Raw genomic sequence first — 14,106 nt, forward strand, 5'->3', positions numbered from 1 at the left:
AATAATGCATATTGAGTGGGTAAGCAGGATTTTTGCTTGTTTGTTCTCATGAACGCAAATTTCTCTTTAAACGACCTCGATAAGATGCTCAGCCGGAGTCAGGCATGCATGAACCTAAGTAAGTTAAATTAAAGATGGCAATGCCCCTTCAGTCCCAGGAACCTATCTCCAGATAGGCCATGCGACACCCTCTAAAGTCGTTCCATGAAACAATGCAACAATGTTTTCAACCAGCCCATGGTTATTATGACCACATTTTGAAGACCAAAAACCTGGGCATCCTACAAATGTATGTAGGACTACAATTCTATGTCGACCGAGGCACACAGAATGACTTAAGTGACAGGACTCCACAACATAGAAAACACAAACAGTGAGGCACCTACGGGCATTAAAAGCAACTTTTACACACAGTCTTAACCACAGTCCTTTATGCTAGGGGCTGCTAACTAATTCTGCAAGGGAAGACACAAAAATATTACATCCCTCTATGTTAAGCCAACCCTTTCTGAAAACTAAGATATTTGCTAAAAATAATTGGGATAGTTGGTGAGAAAAGAGGAGTGTCCCACCAAAATCAAGACACGTGATCACCCCACACGCACTGTGACATCAGGACTTGTCTGTGAGCTAATGAAAGAAGACCACCTTATAGAGGAAAGAACAAAGCTGCACTGGCTTCCAGTAGTGAACAGAATCCATGTGTACCTCGCCTGCATGGCCAGTCGATTGGGAATACTCAATGAAGCCATCACAAAATAAACTTCAAAAAGAGCCCTGTCAAGGTTTCCATCTGGCATGCTCTCTCCAAAGACTGCAGGAGGTTAATCTCCTAAATAATTAAGATTTGAAGTTCCTTACTCCTCACACTATGACACTGCACCTGCCCATTCTGTACCGGGCATAAGATGAAGACGTGGCTGTACTATGGGGACGACCCTAGGTTTAAGGCCAGTGCCTACAGATCCTCATGTGTTGGCGAGCGATTTATAAATCAGGGCCCAGATTTACAAACACTTTGCATCACTTTCGCGTTACTTTTTTAACACAGACCTTATGGCCCTTGCCCAGATTTACAAATAAATCATACACACAGTGCAGCAAATGAAGTTACTGCACTGTGTTGCATGAACAAGTGAGAGAGCAGAACAGTGCTGTATCTATCTAGAAAAGGGGCGCTGTTCTGCTTTCTCCCTGCGTCGGTGCACTATCAGCAGCTGTGTGCCAACACAGACACGCTTGCACTACAACTACGTTATGGTCAGCATCGTTTTTGGCAGGAAGGAGTCCCTTCCTGCATGAAAATTATGCTGAAAGGCAATTTCATCTTTGTATGTGTGCTGCAAAAAGCAGCACACATGCAAAGAAGAAAAAACAAGGAGAAATACAAATGTTTCTTCTCGTTACACCAGCCTCAGGACGGCGCAGGCTTTTGGTGCAAAGCCATGTCTACAAGTCATTGTAATGTGGACTTGCACCAGAATCCATGGGTGGATGCACAGGAATGCCCATGGACCAGCCATGGCACGCTTCCTTGATGCAAATTAACGTAAAGCAGCATATTGCACCGCATTAAGTTACTTTGGGTTACAATCCAACGCCAATCGTGATTTGCTTTGGATTGTAAATACCAACTCAACACTCTGCATAAGATCGGTGTTAAAAAAAAAACGAATGCAAATCCAACACAAAGTGTTCGTAAATCTGGCCTTCAGATCTTCCCTCATCGAAGGAAATAGATGGAAGGAAATAGTTGGTCCCAAAACTCAAACTGCAGCAAGGGAACAAAGAACTGCATCCTGGCTGTGCCAGTGCCTATGGTTATGAGGAGAGCACTTGAGCACGAGCTACAGAAAGAGTAACAGGTGATAATCATATGAAGGTGAAAGGATGAGCTGTAGACCGAGCGGAAGGCGCAGACCTCCGGACAGAAAGGGGCAGTCACATGAGGATGAACAGGAGGGCATGCCTGTGCTGGGGTGCAGGGAGCTGGGCCACTGGAGCAGAGCAGCTTTACAGGGAGCTTCAAGGAATGAGGCATTTCACAGCAGTGGATAGGAGCTGACATTTTCATCAATCCACTACCCGCTCTGTCCATTTCATATCTATGTTTCTGTTGAATGTCTGACACTCGATGCACATGTTAACTAACCAGCCTATTCATCCATGCACACTCCCCAGTCTACCCACTGATCCATCCATGTATCTGTGGTCTGCATACCCACCTGTGTATTCATCCAGTCACACATACAAATCTATCCACTTATCTCTCCATCTATGTCTGTTTCTCTCTCATGTCTGCATATCTAGCAGTCAATTCATCCATTCACACACCCCGGCCTATCCACTTATCCGTCCACCTGGATATGTATATTACTCTCTTATGTCTTCACATCTGCCAGTCTATTCATCATTCACACACCCAGGTCTATCCACTTATCCACCCACCTGTTTGTGTAGATTACTCTCTTATGCCTGCATATCTACCAGTCTATTAAACCATTCATACACCCTGAGTTATCCACGTATCCATCCTTCTGTTTATGTATGTTACTCTTATGCCTGCCCATCTGCCAGTCAATTCATCATTAACACACTCTAGTCTGTTCACTTATTCATTCACTTATATATGTTACTCTCTTATGTCTGTGTATCTACCAGTCAATTAATCCATTCACACACCCCAGTTTATTTACTAATCTGTCTATCTAGGTCACTCCAGCAATCTCCCTCTATTTATGTGCCTGTTTTTTCAAATCTATACAACTATGCACTCTATGCTATCGATAGGTTTATGCCTATGTACATCTATCTATGCACTCCAATTTATTCCTACAGTTCTGTCTACCTACATGTGTCTCAGCACTTCACTTTATTTATCCTATGTTTGACTATCTATTATATCTAGCTGCATCTGTCAGTGCACTCCACTCTGTTTATCCATCTATGTATGGCGATCCACAAACTTCCATCTACATCTATGCACTCCACTCTATTCATATATTTATATCTGTCTACGTCTATGTATGCCCTCCACTCTGTTTATCCATCTATTTATGCCTATCCACAAACATGTATCTACATCTATGCACTCCGCTCTATTCATCCATATATGTATATCTGTCTACATCTATATATGCACTCCACTCTGTCTGTCATCTAGTTATGCCTATCCACAAAAGTGTATCTACATCTATGCACTCCACTCTATTCACCCATATATATCTGTCTACGTCTATGTGCGCACTCCACTCTATTTATTCATCTATTTATGCATATCCATAAACTTCAAATCTACATCTATGTACTCTCTCGTCTTCATACATTTATATATTTCCACATATATCTATGAATTCCACTCAATGTATCCATCCATACCTATCCACGTATGTCTACATATATCTATGCACTTCACTCCATTTATCTATTTATGCCTATTTACATTTGTCTATCTAAATGCATCAGTGCACTCCAATCTATTTATCCATTTATCTTATCCACATGTCTGTCTTCATCTATGCACTCCGCTGAATTCATCCACATATTTTATATCGTTCTACGTGTATAATCTGCACACTCCACTGTATTTATCCATATGTTTAGATCTTTCTACGTGTATCTGTTCGTCCATATATTTATATCTTTCTATATATATCTGTGCACTCCAGTCTATTTATCCATCCATGTATACCTATCCACGTGTGTCTACATATATCTATGCACTTCACTCGATTTATCTATGTATGCCCATTTACGTTTGTCTATACATGATTCTGTGCCCTCGACTCTATTTAGTCATGGTTTATGCCTATCTACTTATGACTACCTAAAAGCATCAATGCACTCCATTCTATTCGTCTGTCAGTTATACCCATCTACCTACGACTATCAACCCATTTATTCAACTATGTATCCATCCATGTATACCTTTCCACGTGTGTCTGCATGTATCTATGCACTTCGCTCTATTTATCTATCCATGAATGCCTACCTACGTTTGTCTATACATGATTCTGTGCACCGCACTCTCTTTAGCCATTGTGTATGCCTATCTAAAAGCATCAATGCACTCCATTCTATTCGTCTGTCCATTCTATTCGTCTGTCTATTATACCCATCTACCTAGAACTATCTACCCATTTATTCAACAATGTATCCATCTATTTACCCCTTACTAGTACATTTATCTGTGCACTATCTATGTATGCCTGTCTAGGTAAGTATAATGTAGCAAGCGCTTCGGCGCCCCAAATAGCGATAGTAAGCGCTGTATAAATGTTGCAATACAATACCTTTATCTACTCCATTTATCTATTTATGTATTATTTTCTAGTTATGCCTCTCTACGTGTATTTATGCATTCCAATCTATGTATTTCTGTCCATACAACCCACTATTTTCAGCTGTCACTTTTAAGAACCTATGAATATATTAACTGTCTGAGAATCAGACTACAAATCTACCGATTTTTTGTATCTCTCTCCCCGCCAATCCCTGCATCCACCCGGCAGTCTGCACGCCAAGGAATCTGTCCAAGTGGCTATATTTGCAATCTCTGTCATAGCATGTCATGTGCAATTCCTGTGTTCTATAAACACCAGAATGATCCTCAGATTTAAATCCTGGGTAAAGTCGGGCGGGCCTCTGTGTTCTCTCATCCGAGATGCTTTCATCTCTAACAGGGGGTGCAGCGCGTGTAGTTTCCTAGGTCGACCTAGGCTGTGACCAACACTCGTGCTCCTTCAATTAGTCATGACAGCCGGGCCCGGCTGTGGGAGCTGCCGGCGGGACAGCAACTAGCGCCTTCGCGAAGGCTCTTCACGAGGCGCTGGAGAATGAACGAACTTGAGGTAATGGGTGAGACTGAGAGAGGGCGCTTCAGGGCCCAAATCCATCCTGTCAGAGACATCCAGAGTAGAGCACCCCCCCCCCCCTCCCATGGCACTCCCCTTATGCCACAACGGCCCCTCGGCTCTGGGAGCACCCACCGCTCGACTCTTCCGCCGAGGAGCCTTCACCAGGCGCTGGGACCATGAACGTCCGATCTGAGCGGGAGTCCTTCAGCACGGAGTACCGTGCGTGTAGCAAGGCTGCCTGCCAGAGAGGCATTCGGGCGGCGCGCCCTACTCCGCACTCTCCATACGGCACACGTGATCAACAACCCCGGGGGACCGGTCTGAGCGTGGGGGCTTCAGCGCCGAACTCAGTGGCGATAAAGCTGTTAAGAGGCATCCAGAGCGGAGCAACCCCGGCCGCAGCGGCAGCCCCCCGGCCCCTCCCCCCCGCCGCAGGCACTGCCTGCTCAGTACTGAGGAAAGGCCGTGGGGGTGCGGGGTGCACTGCTCAACAAAGCCGGACAGAGGACACGTGAAGGTGCTTTTTCCAATCCCGTTATTCCTATTCTACTGCGAGAGAGGGTGGCGTTTGTGGTAAATACAGAAAACATGCGGAAGTGCTGCGGCTGCACCCCAAAAGGAAGGACTACCCCCTCCGGCGCCACATCCTATAAGCAAAACGGTGGCTGGTTGGGGGGGTACCTGCATTATTCAAATATTATCATCTTCTCTGATCCTTTATGTGGACATTTTCTCGAGAATCATTTAAATATGTATTGGCTTTCATCAACTGCTACCCGACTCATTGTGCCAAAAAAGTCGTGACCACAGAATACACGGGCTCCCGGGCCGCTTTTCGTGGCACTACATTTTATGGCGGAGGATTAGGTTTTACAATCAACTTGAATTATATTATTCCCTCGCTCGCTTCAGTTTGTTCAATCGGATGACCCTTGTCCTGTACGAAAAGCATAGATGCCAGCATTTGACAAAGAAAGAGGGAGGGTTACACGGGGAAATGAATGTCCCTGTTCAGGCGGCCAATGCTTTATTGTTTATTATGCAACTCAGGCTGCATCATTGTCGCTTAATATCTATCAAGAAATACAAACATAGAATCATTTTAAACTAATGTGTGGCGAGGTCAACAGATGAACTGTACGCAGAGTAGAAGTCATTGCAGGCAAAATAAATAAAGGCAGTGACCTCTGGAACCCAACGCATCTGGAGGGTCACAATAGAGTGGAAACAGGTGCTAAACGCCTCAAGCTTTCCATAGTCTTGCTTTACAACAGAGTGACTCCGAGTATGTTACTAAACCTAGCAACGAGTCTCCTGGTGAGGGAAGGCGCGCTCAACGTGAGAGATTCTCCACTTAGCGCCGAGTGCACTCCCGAGTAAGAGCTCTTTCATGTCCTTGCAGACTCTGTAAGACGTTGGTATTCGGGGTGCTGGCTCCCCAGACTCACGTGCAAGTTTGCAACCACTGAAAGGGGTGTTTTTTTCTGTTTCTTTAACTTTAGAATTTCTAATTCGAGCACTTCTTTTTTCCTTTATCTTTTCATTTCCATTGTAGATCTAGCTAGGACGGTGAGCTATGATGCAGGGAATCATATGTGAAGCTGTAATACTGGTTTATTTTGCCTTGTGCGAACAAGACGGCCTGGTGTGTGTGTATATATATATATATATATATATATATATATATATATATATATATATATATATATATTATATCGCAATGACAGTCGCCACTGAATAGTTAGGGCACAGCAGTACTTTCCATTTAAAAATGCATTTTTGGCTTTGCTTACAGCTTATGACTTCCTGGGCGGATTGCCATGAAGCTTGGCAGTTAACTAGGCAGGCTAAATTTCGGCATGGCAAGATGTACAAAGGGAAAACAGTTATGGGCTGGTGAAAAGGTGTATAATTTCCCTTTGTTGGTCCCATAGAAATTGTTGCCAAAAGACAGTGCAAAAACCGCAAAACGGATCTACACCAAACTTGGTGTAAGCATAGGACTTTACCCAGAAAGCATACTTTTTATTTTGTATATAAACATCTTGGGGGGGTGTCCACTTAGACTAACAGGTATGCGTCTTTGTTAATGGCTTATTTAATACTTGTCTTTGCCACTGGACTAAGCTCCTTTTAGTATTTCCATTGCATTTTTAATCTGTATTTGTTTCAGTGTCTCTAATGAATTCATTCATATTATCTGAATAACTGTCTTTGTCGTAAGATAGCTTGGATGGTCAAGGATGGCTGCTAGGCATTTGGGGATTCGAAGTTGCGAATAACAGCAAAATCGCCTCAGCCTTTCATCCTTCCAAGTTCAATAACAGGAGCGCCTGACAGCTGACTGACAGCAGCGAGAGGAAGGGGTCTGTGTGTATGTTACAGGCCGAAGTTCCCACAGACCCCAGATGCCTCCAACTCGCCTTTGCTGCCTCGGATGCTCTCCGTGTGGTCCAGCCCAGACTGTCTTTGTTTGGTTAACCCCCGAGACCCGCGCTGGAAAAAAGCACGAGCTATTTTCACATATCAGGATATGAATCCAGCCCTTCAGGCACCAAGTTTAAACCTTTATTATTCTGCCCGCCGGCGAAAGCCTCTGTTTATTTGTTCGTCTTTCGGGGGCTTCGCTCTGCAGGGTCGGGAAGCAGGGGCTGCAGGGGGCTCTGGGCTGGACTTGGCCGGGCTTGGGGGGCATCCTGTGTATCCTGGAGATACCGAGCTCGCGGGCAATGGGGGGGGGGGGGTGTCAGTGTGTGAGGTCCACGGAAGTGGACCCACGCAAGCGACATTGGGCAAACCATGCTAAACAGGTAACCGGAACCGTGCAAACGCGATCATGTAAATCGCATATATCCCATCGCTGCATATTTAAAATCGATTATGTTGTTTTTAGTTGTTTCCCGTGGCAATTTTCTGTCTACAACATTTTCCTTCTTAAAATATCATACACGTGTTTCAATGCAAAGCACTAACCCCATCCTCTATTCTGTTACATCTCCCGATATATCAAAAAGGTGGCATCGAGGGCCTTATGTAAAAGAATAAATAGCCTTTTCAGGATGCAAAACGTCCATTTACAGTCCACTTATAACATTAATTGCTGCCCCATCCGGCGATGTATCCAGTGTTAGTGTAGCACTACAGAGTGACTTGTGTCAACTGGGCACGCGTCTTATTACCAATAAGGTGTCCATGATAGGAGAGACGCACTTTAAACACGGGCCGTAATACCAAAATGCCAATCGTGTTTCAAGGGGGTGAACAAGATAACATGTATATAAAAAAAAAAAACAGAGGCGCCTGGTGCGACTGGAGGGGGCTTCCGGCAATAACGGATATTACACACAAAAGTAGGTGTTTTATAGGAATATTTCACCATTGGTATTTAGAAAAGATGAATGTGTATTGAAACATTTAAATAGGTTTAAACTTACCACACACAATGTTCCGTTTTTTAACGATAAATATAGTTGGACAGGACTAGTCACTTTCTAAGATCTACATTTTTGATAAATTAGGGAAATTAAGCAGTATGCAATATATTATTTGCTCAGGATGCCACAAATGTGGGTAAACGAGGAACCGGGATTAGAAATCGAGGTCTCCTGCTCTGCAGCCCCGATTTTACCGCATCCGCTCTCTGTAACACACCAGACTACTTATAAAGAAGTTAATGTTCCCTTTCTTGTAAAAGCCCATTTTTACACGACACTTGTTGGTGTAGGGGAGTGCGCGTGAGGAGTATTTTAAGAGCTCAGCAATTTGGCGGTGGAAGGAACAGGGGTATTGGGTTAATAAAAAGGTGTCCCCAGGACCACACTGTTGATCAAACGGGAAGCCGGGTCTGCTTGTTCGTGAACACCTTGCAGGCATGTGGAACTCCGATGCTCGCGGGTGCAAACATGTCTGCTTTTCACTATAAGCAGAATCTAAGTATTTTAAAATAATTGAATATCCGTTTAGAATCAATGCATACAATTGTTTATGAGGGCAGTTCACACCTTAAAGAAACAATCTCTGCAGTGTTAGAGTACTACATTTGTCTACATCTCTTTACAGAAGAATTTTTGATGATAGAAAGCGATGAATGATTAGCTGGATCGATGAATGGCTGGAGAGATGGGCTCATCTGTGAGTGAACGGAGGAATGTTAGAACTGAAGAGTAAACTGTGCAGATAAGTTCATTCATGGAAAAATAATTTTAAAGGAGAAGTGATTGCATGGCTATGTTGTGAATGCATTAATAAATGGGCGCAGGAATGAATACAAGGGTGTGTGAATGAACAAGATAATGAATGCGTGTATGAATTCGATGGCATGCGCTGTGCACCATAGTCTGGTTGCTAAAGAAGAGACCCGTAGATAAAAAATACTGTGCAGAACTCCATTTCTAAACAAGACTCATCCACCCACCTCCAGCTGTAGCCCACTTAACTAACCGCAGCGCTCACCTGAGAGCTCATCCCTCGTGTTCTGGTGCAGGTAGCCCTGGTCCAGGGAGTAGGGGGCCACCCCCGAGTGCACCCCCGTTGCAGGAGCGCCACCAGGCGGCAGGGGCTGCTGCTTCATGTAGGCTCCGGCCCCCGAGGAGCTCCAGTGCGCTGGAGGGCTGGTGTAGGGCGAGTGGCAGTCCATTGCGCTGGCCAGGGCAGGCGAGGAGGGCAGGGGGCTGCTGCTGCCGCCGCTCTCTGGCAAGTAGTCCCCCCCAGAGGGGCAGCTGGCCATGTAGCTGGAACCGGGGCTGGGAGGCATGTGGTGGGCGCCACCGAGCCCCTCCAGGCCCACGGAGCCATAGCCCCCCGAGTGACAGCCCAGCGGGGCCGGGGGCGCCTGGAAGTCGAAGGCCCCAAAGCCCAGGCCGTTTACCATACGGTACATGGCGGGCTTCAGCGCCTGGCACTTGCGCCGGAAGCCGCGGGGCCGCCGCCGGAAGGAACCCTCCTCGAACATGAACTCTGAGGCCGGGTCGATGGTCCAGTAGTGGCCCTTGCCGGGCCGGCCCAGGCCCTTGGGCAGCTTGATGAAGCACTCGTTGAGGGAGAGGTTGTGGCGCACCGAGTTCTTCCAGCCCTGGTAGGCCCCGCGGAAGAAGGGGAAGCGCGCCTGCAGGAACTGGTAGATCTCGCTCAGCGTCAGGCGCCGCGCCGGCGCGCTCTGGATGGCCATGACGATCAGCGCGATGTAGGAGTAGGGCGGCTTCTCCGGCCGCCGCAGGCCGGCGCACGGCTTCTTGGGCTTCGACGAGGCCGGCGGCTCCATGGAGGTGGGAGGCGGGCTCAGCAGGCCCGGCTGCGCGGCTCTGCCGGGGCTGCACGGCCGCAGAGGGGCCCGCGGAGGCAGGTGCTGCTGGTGCGGAGGCTCGGCGGTCATCTGGAGGAAGGGGGCCCTCTCCCGAATACTGTAGAGCAGGAGTCACCCTAGTACTGTCTAATTAGACAACGACCTATTGCAGCCCCTCTGCCCTGTAGACCAGGTCACCCGTGTATTGCCAACACCCTGGGGACTGAAACCACAAACCACTATATAACTCCTGGAGACTGACTCTACACCCTGGGTGACAGAGAGTACGGACCACTGCAACTCCTGTATCCTCGGTGGACCAGGACAACTCTATACTGGCTACTCCCTAGGGGATAGATAACACGGCCCACTGCACACTTTGTACTCTGGAGAAAAGAGAACTACTCCGTATGTGAACCATGCACAACGGAGGGCAGAGGTCACCCTCGCGTTGCTTACACCCGGAGGACAGATACCGCGACCCACGGTAACCCCTAAAACTAGAAAACTACACAGTTTGTAAACCCTAACCCCCAAAGACTGGTCGACGCCCTTATACGTTATACATCGTGGGGCGCACACAGCATAGCCCACTGTAACATATGTACCATGGAGGGCTGGTCACCCTTACAATGCATACACCCTCAGGGGCCGAGGGCACGGTGGCACGGTCCACTGTAATCCTGGTACCCTGGAGACCAGAGAGTTACTTCATTTGTAAGCCGTACCCTCGAGAGAGCAGCGGTCATCCCCTTTCTACCTACACACCGGGAAGGAGAGCGCGCAGTTCCCTATAAACCCTGTACCCCCGAGAGTTGTGAACTACTCAGTTAGTAACCAATGCCACCCCTACGCTGCCTATAGTCTGGCGCTTGAGCAAATTGAGTTCTACCCTCTGCAAATCCTGATTCCTGTAAAGAGCAAAGTGCGCCTCCGCCTGGCACATGGTGTGCAGAAATACTACTTCTTTGTACACCCCCTGCCCTGGACAGCAGGGAGTACGGATTCTGTAAACAATCTTCCCTGAGAGCGGAACCTCTACCCCTTGCAAACAGTCTGTATGGAAAGTAGGGACCTACCCGCTTGCAAACCCGTCCTATACAGAGATGGACAGCAGAAGTACTGTCACACTGTCCACCGTGTGTAGTGGAAAACCGCGTTCGACCCCGTAAACACTGAGCCCTAGAGACCAGACGAAGACGTCAGTGGCCTGCGGAGCACATATGTCTAACCCCATGCAACCTTTGTGCCATAAAAAGCCTTCGAGAGCTGAGTTTGAACTCTGCGTGTTGAAGCGCACTGCTCGCCTTTACCCTGCTTCATATGGTATGGTCAGCCGAGCAACCCTCCCCCTCCGCCAAATGCTATGCCTTGAACATCAGCGACCATGAGAAATCTCCCGTATACCCTGTAAAATGTCAAGTGTCCTGGAGACTAGATGCCAGCATCACCCGGCACAGCCTGTGCTTTAGAGACCTGAAATCAGCCCTGCCACTCTGCCGTGACCATGAGACCAACGGAACCCCCCATCGCGTGCTCTGGAAAGCAGGCACGCGTATTCTCACCCCAAGTCCTGGGAAGCTATGCTCGCCCTTATCCCCTCCGCATGTCCTCTGTCCAGAAGAGCACAAGCCTAGGTGAGACTTGCTCCCCAAGTGAAGTGCCGATTCGAATCCTCCAAAGAATCAGCTATCTCAGCGCCGCGAAGTCCTCGCTGCTCCCGCTGTCCGCCGAGGAGCTCTGCAGCCAGAAAGGGCCAGGCGCTGCTCTGAGACAAGGCACTCCCACTTCTCCACACTCAGCCGGTCAGTGGACCCTCTGCCGGCTGCGAGGCTGCTGCACCCCTCCCTAGCTGTGCCCAAGCTGCTTCGAGCGTTTGTGAGTTTGCAGCTACCCCCACCTGGTGACCATCTTGCCCCCCCTCCCTCGCCCCCGCCTAATCCTTTAAGAGGAGGAAACAGGGCGCCCCTAAGTTCTGCGTAAAAGGCTGATTAGCCAAACAACTCTCGCCCACCTATCAGTTTTCAGAAACCTCTCGCCCGGACCCCCTTGAATCTCTGGGAGAAATCGGCAGTGAGAAGCTGAGGACCACCCTGGACCCGTCCAGCCGTCATGTGGACAGGAGGCGCTGCCGCGCCACCAGAGCTTTCAAGCTGCCTCGTCTCAAACACACGCAATTACCCCATTTATCAACCCCCAGTGGACAGTTTAATCAACACAGCCACACGCAAGAGTGTGCCAGACTGCCTAGGTAACATCTGAGCTCCCGATGGCATGGCAGGACCACAGCGGAGCGCACAAGGCGGTGGTGGTGATATAGGGGGTGGGTGTTTCCGCCTTTCACTAAAGTGTGGGTTCGGAAGGCGAAAGAAACAGGAGAAAAGAAACTTAAGGACGAAAGATAAGAGCTGCAGTTAAAACAATAAATGAAGGGAAAACAGAGAGCAAGAAATAAAGGAACAAGAAACAAGCGAAGGAGGCAAGAAAACGTTAGAGGTGGGGTAATAAACAGACGAATAACAAACGAAAATGTAAAGAAGGGACAGGAGAGGGCAATGGTAGGAACTGGAGAAAGGCTGAGGACACCGAGAGATAAGAATGAAGAAAGAAGACGGACTTACAGCAGGAGGAAGGCCACCGAAGAAGGACGATTGAGACCAGGGAAGGGATATAAAACAGTCAGAGATGTAAATGAATAAAAAATTGAAAGGAATAGGAGTGGAAAGGGATCAACAGCGTGGACCACAGAGTTTGCGTCTGTGTGGAGGTGTAGCTGAGGGAGAAAGCTATAGAAAATTACAATTTGAGACTTTCAAAAGATAACCTTTAAGGAATGGATAAGTTATCTTCTAAGACATTTTGAACATTGGTGAAAAAGTAGGACTTGTCTTAGCACTTTTGGCAAGTAGCATGAGACAACAGTCATAAGGTTTAAAGACTATTTACCATGACGATTGAGGGTTCTCCACTTTGTCCCACTGAATCATTAGGATTTGCCATTTTCACATTGCCCAGTGTGATTACTATTGGCTATTTCTACACATACTAACAGAGACAATGGCAATTGCCACATTGCTGTGCACTTGAGATATTGCCAGTCTGCAAATGCCCCATTAAAGCAGGTACTGCCAGTTCGCCCAGTACTCGAGAAGTAATTTAGGGCTCATTTTGGCTACAGCGAAGGCCCTCCCTCTACCGAGGCTTAAATAACACCACCACCTCTCCAAGCCCTTAATTATAGGGGTAGACATCAGCATTTAGGTGCAAGCTCCAACATGCTAGTGTTAATGTTTTTCCTGGTGCCATCAGAAGACTGCCCAATGTTATTGGCACCTTGCAGAGTCTGTTGGTCCTGATCAATACCTTCAATCCGCATTCTGGAACCAAACATTCAAGAGATGTCAAAAATTACCTACTGGGCATGTGCTGGAGGCTGTTGTGGGAATCCCCGGGGATTTTCTGAGCTTCCAGCAGGTGAAGGTGGATGGCCTGGTAGACCCCACCACCAACCTTCTGCTCTGCAGGGCCATATCAGAATTGGGTGGTTAATGCTACCACCAGAACCAGACATCGGGGTTGAGGGTTTGGCGGGTTGCTGTGGTGACGAGGGAGGAAAGGGTGGCTCCGTCTAGTTGTCACTTTTCCTGCTTCTCCAACTGGCTTGAAATCGGCAACCAATTGGTAGACCTTGGTGGAAGAAGGCTACCACCTCCCCCTGCCAAGGCTTAAATGAGGACTCAATTGACATAGCTCACAATGCATAGTAAAGCCATGTCAGTTTCCATAATGCCCACTAAAATCATACGTTTCAGCATGGCAGAGTGAAGCACACATCATCGTATTGCACACTTGATGAGGAAAGAAGTATTTCACAATTTCTGCATTTCCCATTGAAGTTAAGTATACATTTCCTAGTGACGCACATGTTGTCCAGTTTCCACATTTCTCAATAAAACACACTACTGTTTT

The 14,106-nt window shown here is 47.5% G+C and overlaps 1 protein-coding gene across 1 annotated transcript in view; it reads right to left on the minus strand.

Annotated features, from left to right (window-relative positions):
- The window catches only part of FOXF2 (forkhead box F2), a 29,038-nt gene extending 16,708 nt beyond the window's left edge, over window positions 1-12,330 (minus strand). The window contains exon 1 of the mRNA XM_085607142.1: window positions 9,309-12,330. Within this exon, the coding sequence (XP_085463268.1) occupies window positions 9,309-10,227 (919 nt within the window). The 5' untranslated portion in view covers window positions 10,228-12,330. The remainder of the gene's footprint in view (window positions 1-9,308) is intronic.
- Between the last annotated feature and the right edge of the window lie 1,776 nt (window positions 12,331-14,106).

Source organism: Triturus cristatus, chromosome 5_2 (genome assembly GCF_964204655.1).
Source record: "Triturus cristatus chromosome 5_2, aTriCri1.1, whole genome shotgun sequence".
Classification (NCBI taxonomy): domain Eukaryota; kingdom Metazoa; phylum Chordata; class Amphibia; order Caudata; family Salamandridae; genus Triturus; species Triturus cristatus.